At 49.2% G+C, this 7,717-nt stretch overlaps 1 protein-coding gene across 1 annotated transcript; it reads right to left on the reverse strand.

The window, feature by feature from the left end:
* Positions 1–276: 276 nt before the first annotated feature.
* amigo3 (adhesion molecule with Ig-like domain 3) lies at positions 277–3,666 on the reverse strand. Its single transcript, XM_017404553.3, has one exon. The coding sequence runs from the start codon at positions 2,559–2,561 to the stop codon at positions 1,023–1,025; it is 1,539 nt and encodes a 512-aa protein (XP_017260042.1). The 5' UTR covers positions 2,562–3,666; the 3' UTR covers positions 277–1,022.
* Between the last annotated feature and the right edge of the window lie 4,051 nt (positions 3,667–7,717).

Below are 7,717 nucleotides of genomic sequence, written 5' to 3' on the forward strand. Positions count from 1 at the left end.
TTCATATTTGTGTAGATATTGTAGTCACAATGAAATGTAATAATGTGAAATCTGTAGTTTTGCACCAAACTTGCTGAGACATTTTAAGTTTAACACCTTTTATCATCATCTTCCTCCTGACTCCCTAATAAACCCAGTTTTGTTCCTGTTTCTGTAAAATATTTCACTTATTCAGCAACATTTTTACAGAAACAGCTTCTCAGTCTGAGGATGAGGAGCAGTGGTGAGTTTCAGGGTCAGACATGAACAGTTTTCAGTGGTTTTCAGCTGTTCTCAGGCTGAACATGCAGACCCCCCACACACACACACTCACAGACACTCACAGACACACACAGATGCACACAATAAGCAGACGGTGTTTGGGTGGTGCACATACGACGGTTTATTAACACTGGAGACAGGACGGGCTGCAGTCGGTGCAGAAATCACTGAAAAATGTTTTCAGCTGTCTGAGACGTGAAAATAAAAACAGAATCATTTCAGACGTGTTCTGAATCCTTTATATACCTTCTGCTGGTTCTGATTCCTGTTCTGATTGATGATGACAGAAATAAACTTCCTGTGGGGGGAGAAGAGGGGGGCAGGCTCTAAAACATTTTCTATTTTTAGTTTCTAAAAGCTCTTCTACTCTAAAACAAAGAAACACGTTTTATCTGATCCAAGACACTCAAGCAGAACCATCAATAAAATCTGGAAACAGAACTAGAACCTAAAAAGTTCTACAAATGTTTATTTTTCTGTCTGAGAAAAGTAAAGGCATAGGTAGTAAATGTTTAAAGGTACAAGCCGTGCTTAAAGGGTCGGTTTTAGCAGCGGGTCATGCTCCCCCCCCCGTCTGGACTCACGTGGTTCTGAGAGTCTGACCTGTCACAGTGCACTGGTTCTGGGGCTCAGTAGGAATCTGGATGAAGAATTGCACTTGGATTGGGGGTAGGCAGGTGGGGGGTGGGGTTGTGCTCAGGTCTGCAGTGTGTGGAGGGGTGAGGGGGTTGAGGACAGTGCCAGTCTGTGTCTCAGTGTTGCTACGGCAACATTATGGGCGTGTCAGAGAAGACGGACACGTAGGAGTCCGTTTCTCCGGCCCTCTGCTGTGGCTCCGCCCCCAGCAGGAGCCCCGGTCCCACCCTCAGTCTGCCATTCTGCTGCTCTCTGATTGGCTCCAGAAACACCACATGCTTGTTGGTACTGACCTTTCGACCCGGACCCTCGGTGGTCGTCGGTGGGGTAGGGGTCAAGATGGAGGACTGGGCACTACCCGGTCCTGCCGCCATGCCTCGACCCAGAGCGGCGGTGGTCGGGGTGCGGTGCTTAGGGCAAGCGGGGCAGCGGCAGGGCGTCAGGTACAGGTACATGAGGACCAGCAGCAGGCTGACCACGCAGCCCAGCAGGGTGGTGAATCCGGTGTTGAAGTGCTCGTGGGCTTCGCCCTCGTGCTGCAGCACACTCACATTGACCTCCCGGGTCTCGTTCCGATCCTGGTCCTGAGCCATGCACAGGTAGATTCCAGAGTCCTCCTCACGTGCTGCCACAATCTCTAGGCTGCCGTTAGGGAACATCTTTAAGGAGCCGTTGTTCCCGGGCGGTACCACGTATTCTGAGTTTGGTGCCAACCAGAAGAAGGTGGTGGTGGTTCCGGACAGAGAGGTGATGCAGTGCAGCAGCAGCGGGGCCCCCGCCCTCACTGACACGTTGCTCTCCTGCTCCTTCAGACCCGACAGGTTACATTTCTCGAAGAAACGATTGTACAGGAAGAACCGAATCCTTCTTTGCATCTTGTAGACCTGACAGCCATGCTCCTTCCTGAAGAACCTGACGGAGGCAAAGTCCTTCTGCTCCCAGAACCTGAACATTGAGTACATGGAGCAGTCACACACCAGGGAGTTGTTGTGCAGGTAGAGTCCCTTCTGGACAGACTGGGGCAGGTTTGAGATCTCCTCCAGGGGCAATTTTGGCAGCCGGTTGGAGGACAGGTCCAGCATGGACAGGTGGGGGTGGCTGTGCTTCTGGATGCTGACGAAGGGAAAATCAGTGAGCAGGTTGTGACTGAGGTAGACCTTGTGGAGGTTCCTCAGATCATTCAGAGCTCCGTTCTCCACACGGACAATCCGATTGTTGAACAGCAGCAGCTCCTGCAGTCCGGGCAGGTCCTGGAAGTAATGCTGCTCCAGAACAGTCAGCTGATTGGACGACAGGTCTAGGTGTCGGAGCAGAGAACCCGAGGACTTTCTGAAGGCTCCGGACTGGATTGTGGTCACCTGGTTGTATGCCAAACGTAAAATCTCCAGGCGAGGAAGCCCTTTAAAGCTTTCTTCCTCAAGCCGGACAATATGGTTGTGGTTCAGGTCCAGAGTGACTGTGGAGACGGGCAGCATCACGGGAACCTGATCCAGATCTGTGCAGCTGAGGAGGTCTGAAGTACACAAGCACCCAGATGGACAGGCGCTGGCCCATACTGAGCCCAGCTGCAGATGGAACATCAGGACCACAACAGACCATGGTGACGGTGCTGGAGCTGCAGCTGGCTCCGCCCCCTCCAGGAAACTGGCGAGACCAACCAGCATGATGCCAGCAGCAAGAACCTCTGATCTGCCAGAACTCGTCTGTCTTACTTCAACAGAACCAGAATTTTTTCTATCACATCCTCCGGGTTCTGGGACTCATCTCATCCTGACGTGAAGCACATAAACAGAGACCTCAGGGACAGACGGAGACATCAGGGACAGACTGAGCCTCAGCTGGGTTCTTGATCTTTTTTCTGTTTGTCTCCTCCAGTGAGACTCCTTCACTCTGAGTCTCAAAGCATTTTTATCTCAGACTGACTGGGTTTGTGTTTGGACTACAGAACTCATCCTGTCCAGTCTCTGCAGGTCCCTATCCGGTCCGACCCGGAATCACCTGCATCCACCTTTCAGAGACACTGGAAGCAAACGTCTGTTCAGTTCAGCTTGTAGAGGACGATTCAAACAGGAGGGAGGTTGGAGTTCGTCCTCCCAGACCAGTCCAGAGCCGTCCTCCCAGACCAGTCCAGAGCCGTCCTCCCAGACCAGTCAAGAGCCGTCCTCCCAGACCAGTCCAGAGCCGTCCTCTCAGACCAGTCCAGAGCCGTCCTCTCAGACCAGTCCAGACTAGTCCTTTCAGGTTGATTTTGTTCCACTCTCTAAAACAGAACAAATTCTGCTCTCCCAAACAGATAACGTCCTGCTGATGCTAAGATCTCAAATTAAACAACTTTACTTTCTTGTTTGATTAAAGTTTCATGTGGAGATCAGAGTCTGTCCTGTCCTCTCTGGTCTCTTGGTCCATGTCGTCCTCCGTCTCTGCTGGTGCTCTCTTGGTTTGTCAGGTCCTGTTGGCGGAGCCCGGTCTGAGGTCCAGAGGACTCTGCATCCTCCTACTTGCTGCTCTGCAGCTGCTTTAATCCTCCTGGATGTGTGTGTTGAAGCAGCCTTCCTGCTTCGCTCTGAGAGGGTTTTTAAAAGGCTCCGACATGAAGCATCGATCAGCGAGCGCCGTCTCTGCTGCTCTTTGTCTCCTCATTAAGGCAGAGAGTAAAGTTCTGCTGGTCCGGAACAGACGTGAGCAGCAGAACCTCCGATGTTGGAGTGTTTGCCGTCGCTGCTCATTTCTGAGCTCCGTCTGCCTCTTCTGGTGCTTTTCCAGCGCCTCTTCCTCTCCTCTGTTCTGGCTTCACCCTCCTCCTCCTCCTCCTCCTCCTTCTCGTTTCGCTGTCTGTTTCTGTTTGCCTCTGCTCACACTTTGTTTTCACCCTCTCTGACGGCTTATGTCTCCACAGAAGGAGCTTTGGGAGGCTGATTTCACAGGGAATCTGATTGGCTGTGGGCTTCCAGACAAACAGAACCCGGATGGTTTCAGATCCTTTGAATGAAATCTTGAAAAAGTTCCGTTCAGGCTCTTCTAGTTGCAGTAAAATATTCAGAACTATTATACCAAAATATAGATTGTCTTATTTTCTTTCAGAATAAATGTGTTTTTAAAGACCAATATGTTTCTGCAGAAGCTCAAACTAAAACCTGCCTCTTTATGAGAGCTGTTTTCACTCATATTTGATTTGGGGGGAGAATTCAGTTTGTTGCAGTTTGTTATTTATGCCACTAGATGTTGCAGTATCTAACAAATTCAAACTTTAACCTCCTAACCTGTCGTTTCCACAGTAAACTGGAAGCTCCCATTAAACAATCATAATTAGTTTTTAAATGTTTAACATTATATTTAATTTACAGCATGGCTTTAATATGTCATGCTGTTTGATGCACAGCTGCCTCCTGGTGTATAGCTCCAGCAGAAGCATGGGATGAACTGAGACGCCTCTCAGAACATCACGTCTCATGTTCTGGTCTTCTGTTCCAGATTCAGGCAGGAGGACAAAGGAGACATGGGATACAGATTATTTAAAGCTAATGGGGCGGGGTCAGACGTTACAGATTATTTAAAACTAAAGGGGCGGGGTTAGATGTTACAGATTATTTAAAGATAAAAGGGCGGGGTCAGACGGTACAGATCATTTAAAACTAAAGGGGCGGGGTCAGACGGAACAGATCATTTAAAACTAAAGGGGCGGGGTCAGACGGAACAGATCATTTAAAGCTAAAGGGGCGGGGTCAGACGGTACAGATCATTTAAAGCTAAAGGGGCGGGGTTAGATGTTACAGATTATTTAAAGATAAAAGGGCGGGGTCAGACAGTACAGATCATTTAAAGCTAAAGGGGCGGGGTTAGATGTTACAGATTGCCTAGAAGTAAAGGGGCGGGGTCAGACGGTACAGATCATTTAAAGCTAAAGGGGCGGGGTTAGATGTTACAGATTGCAGACACGTGGTTTGTTCCTCGGTGATGAAGGATCAGATGGATGAGCTCTGGAACAATATTTACTGTTTGTCGGCCCGTCCGCCTCTGGGATTGAATGTTTGTTTAATGTAGTTTTGTTGTATAATTAACCTGGTCAGTTTAAACACTTTGGCCTTTAGTCGGTTTTCTAATTAAAGAGGAAACATGATGCCGTAGATGTTGACTTCCAGGCTGAGCGCTGCTCCTCGACACTCGTTTGGACCTGCCCTTCATCCCTTCCTTGTTCTTTATCTGTTCCTCTGAATCAGGCGAGTGGAAACCTGAGCGAGTCTCTGTGTGAGCTGTCAGAGCCATTTAATGCTGAGGTCAGAGCAGCTTTTACAGGAAATGTCAGCATCATTCTTTCAGGTGACCTCAGGCTGCTGAGAGACGAGTCACCACCTGAAACACGCTCATGTAGCACCGTTTGGATTCATCTGGTCACATTTTCACTTTCAGAACTGATGGAATCAATGTGTTTCATAAGAACCTGAAAGATGTGTTGTTTATCTTCTAAAAGCAGTTGTTGCAGATGGATCTAATGAGTTCTCATCAGCTTTCTGTGCCCCGTGTTCAGTGTGCACACCATGATACCAAACAGACAGGGACGGAGACAGACAGGGACGGAGACAGTCAGGGACGGAGACAGTCAGGGACAGAGACAGACAGGGGACAGTCAAAAACACAGCGACCACCTGCAGCCTGCAGGGAGGCTAATAACCAGCTAAATAGTTTGATTTGTGTTGTTCCGACACTTTGACAATCAGAGAGGGGGACGTGTTTCGGTGATGGAGGAGGAGAACAGCTCCTTCAGCATGGTGGCGGCTGTTCAGGACAGATTAGTGGTCATAGTGAATATTGGATCCCAGAAGCTAATGTTAGCTCCCAGCGTGAGCGGCCATACTGGTTCCTGAGCAGCTCACGCATCAACAACAACCTCCACCTCACATCTCTGTCCAATCACACGATCGCTGACGTGAATAAAGTTGAGAACAGGCTCTCGGAGCTCCTAGGAAGACAAAATGTAGTCATTCTGATGTTGCAACTGCTTTAGAGAGAGCAGATTTCATCACTTCTCGGGAAGTATAAATCCAGCTAAAGAGTCCAGAACTTTCTGCAGGGACCAGGTTCTGATCCAGACTCCAGTCTGCATGAGAACATCAGGACAAATGATGGGTTCCAGCTTGGCTTCGTTCTGTTAGTCTAACTCTTCTTCTTTCTCGTCTCTCTGCAGGACGTCTCGCGCTGCCTCCGTCCTCCTGTCTGACCCCTGCTTCCAGCTGCACTCCATCCAGCACCTACTGGGAGAACCAGGAGAACCAGGAGAACCCTCTGGACCTTCAGCCGCCTCCTCCTGTCCTGCCGTCGGGTCTTTGGGTTCCTCTGTGGTTCCTCCGGTTACTTCAGCTGCTGGGAACTCCTCGGAGCGGAAACATTTCTCCCTGCATGCGTGTAAGTTTGCCAGTTATTGGCCCGATGGCCAGGTGCATCCTGGGTAATGTAGGAACCAATCTGACTCTTCAGAACATTGTTGAAAAGTTCTGTAGAGAATAAGAGGAGCCAAACCACCAGCTGTGTCTCTACAGAACCGGGTCAGAACTGAATGTGAAACTAATTTCTTTAATTTCTGTTGTCTCTGAAATGTTTTCCTTTGTTTATAAGTTTCATCGGTTCTTCCTGGGTTTAAACACAGACATCATGATTGTTCTGAACCAGAAGCCCGGATCACCTCATCCTCATCATCACAACTTTTATATAAACAGGAAGAAACTGAGGGTTTAAAACCCACTTTCTTTGAAAGAAGTCAGATTTTATTTGATCCGTTTAACATCCTGTTGTTGTTTTTTTGAGAGAGATCAGGGCTCTGCAGTCGGATCGCCCTCAGCCCTCAGCCCTCAGCCCTCAGCCCTCAGCCCTCAGCCCTCAGCCCTCAGCTCTCAGCCCTCAGCCCTCAGCCCTCAGCCCTCAGCCCTCAGCTCTCAGCCCTCAGCTCTCAGCTGGTTTATTTACGGCTGTTTCAGGTGAAACGTTTGCTGTAAACCGAAGCTGATGTCTGTCAGACGTGTGGGACAGCTCTCCTCTGCAGCCTGACGATAAATGATTTATTCAGAACAATGACCCTGAACACCTGCGGGTCATGTGACCGCAGTCTTCTGCTCATGTTGTGTGTCTTTGTGGGCCTGGTACCCGTCCAGGAGCGTAGCTGTTGCCAGGTGGGGGGATGGCCTGGTCGCCGCAGCATCCTGTTCTGTTACCATGGAAACACAGACAGTTTCCATGACCACCCTGTGTGGCATCATCTGGAGGATTAGTGGAAGTCAAACAGCCCTGCTGTCTGCCAGCGCCGGGCCACATGTGATCCCAAACAGCTGCTGCGGTCCAACGGGTTCACCTGAAACCTGGATCTGCTGAGTCCACATCGGTCCGGACCCGTTCGTTTGGGTTTTAAACAACAAAGTGCAGGAGATGGATGGATTCTGTCTAAGATAAAAAGAAGAAAAGAAACGTTCACCTTCAGTTCAGGACAGAACAACAATGATCCGGTTATCACCGTGTTCTAAAAGAATTTGAATCAAACCTGTAAGGAACCATCAGAACCGCCTCATTAATGTCGGCTGTCAGAAGAGGCAGCTGGTTTCAACACAAAAACAAAACTAGAACTGAAAATAGTCAGCTGTAAAAACCAGAAACTCTGGGTTCCTTCTCTGCTGCTGCTGTTTGGAGACGTGGAGGAGCTCTGAGCTCCGAGCAGTTCTCAAACATCAGGGAGTGGAAGAACAATGTGAACCCACAGAGAATTCCCTCAAAATGACTCTCAACACATCATGAGTCCATCATGAGTCCATCATGGGTCCATCATGAGTCCATCATG

Source organism: Kryptolebias marmoratus, unplaced genomic scaffold, assembly GCF_001649575.2.
Source record: "Kryptolebias marmoratus isolate JLee-2015 unplaced genomic scaffold, ASM164957v2 Scaffold77, whole genome shotgun sequence".
Lineage (NCBI taxonomy): Eukaryota > Metazoa > Chordata > Actinopteri > Cyprinodontiformes > Rivulidae > Kryptolebias > Kryptolebias marmoratus.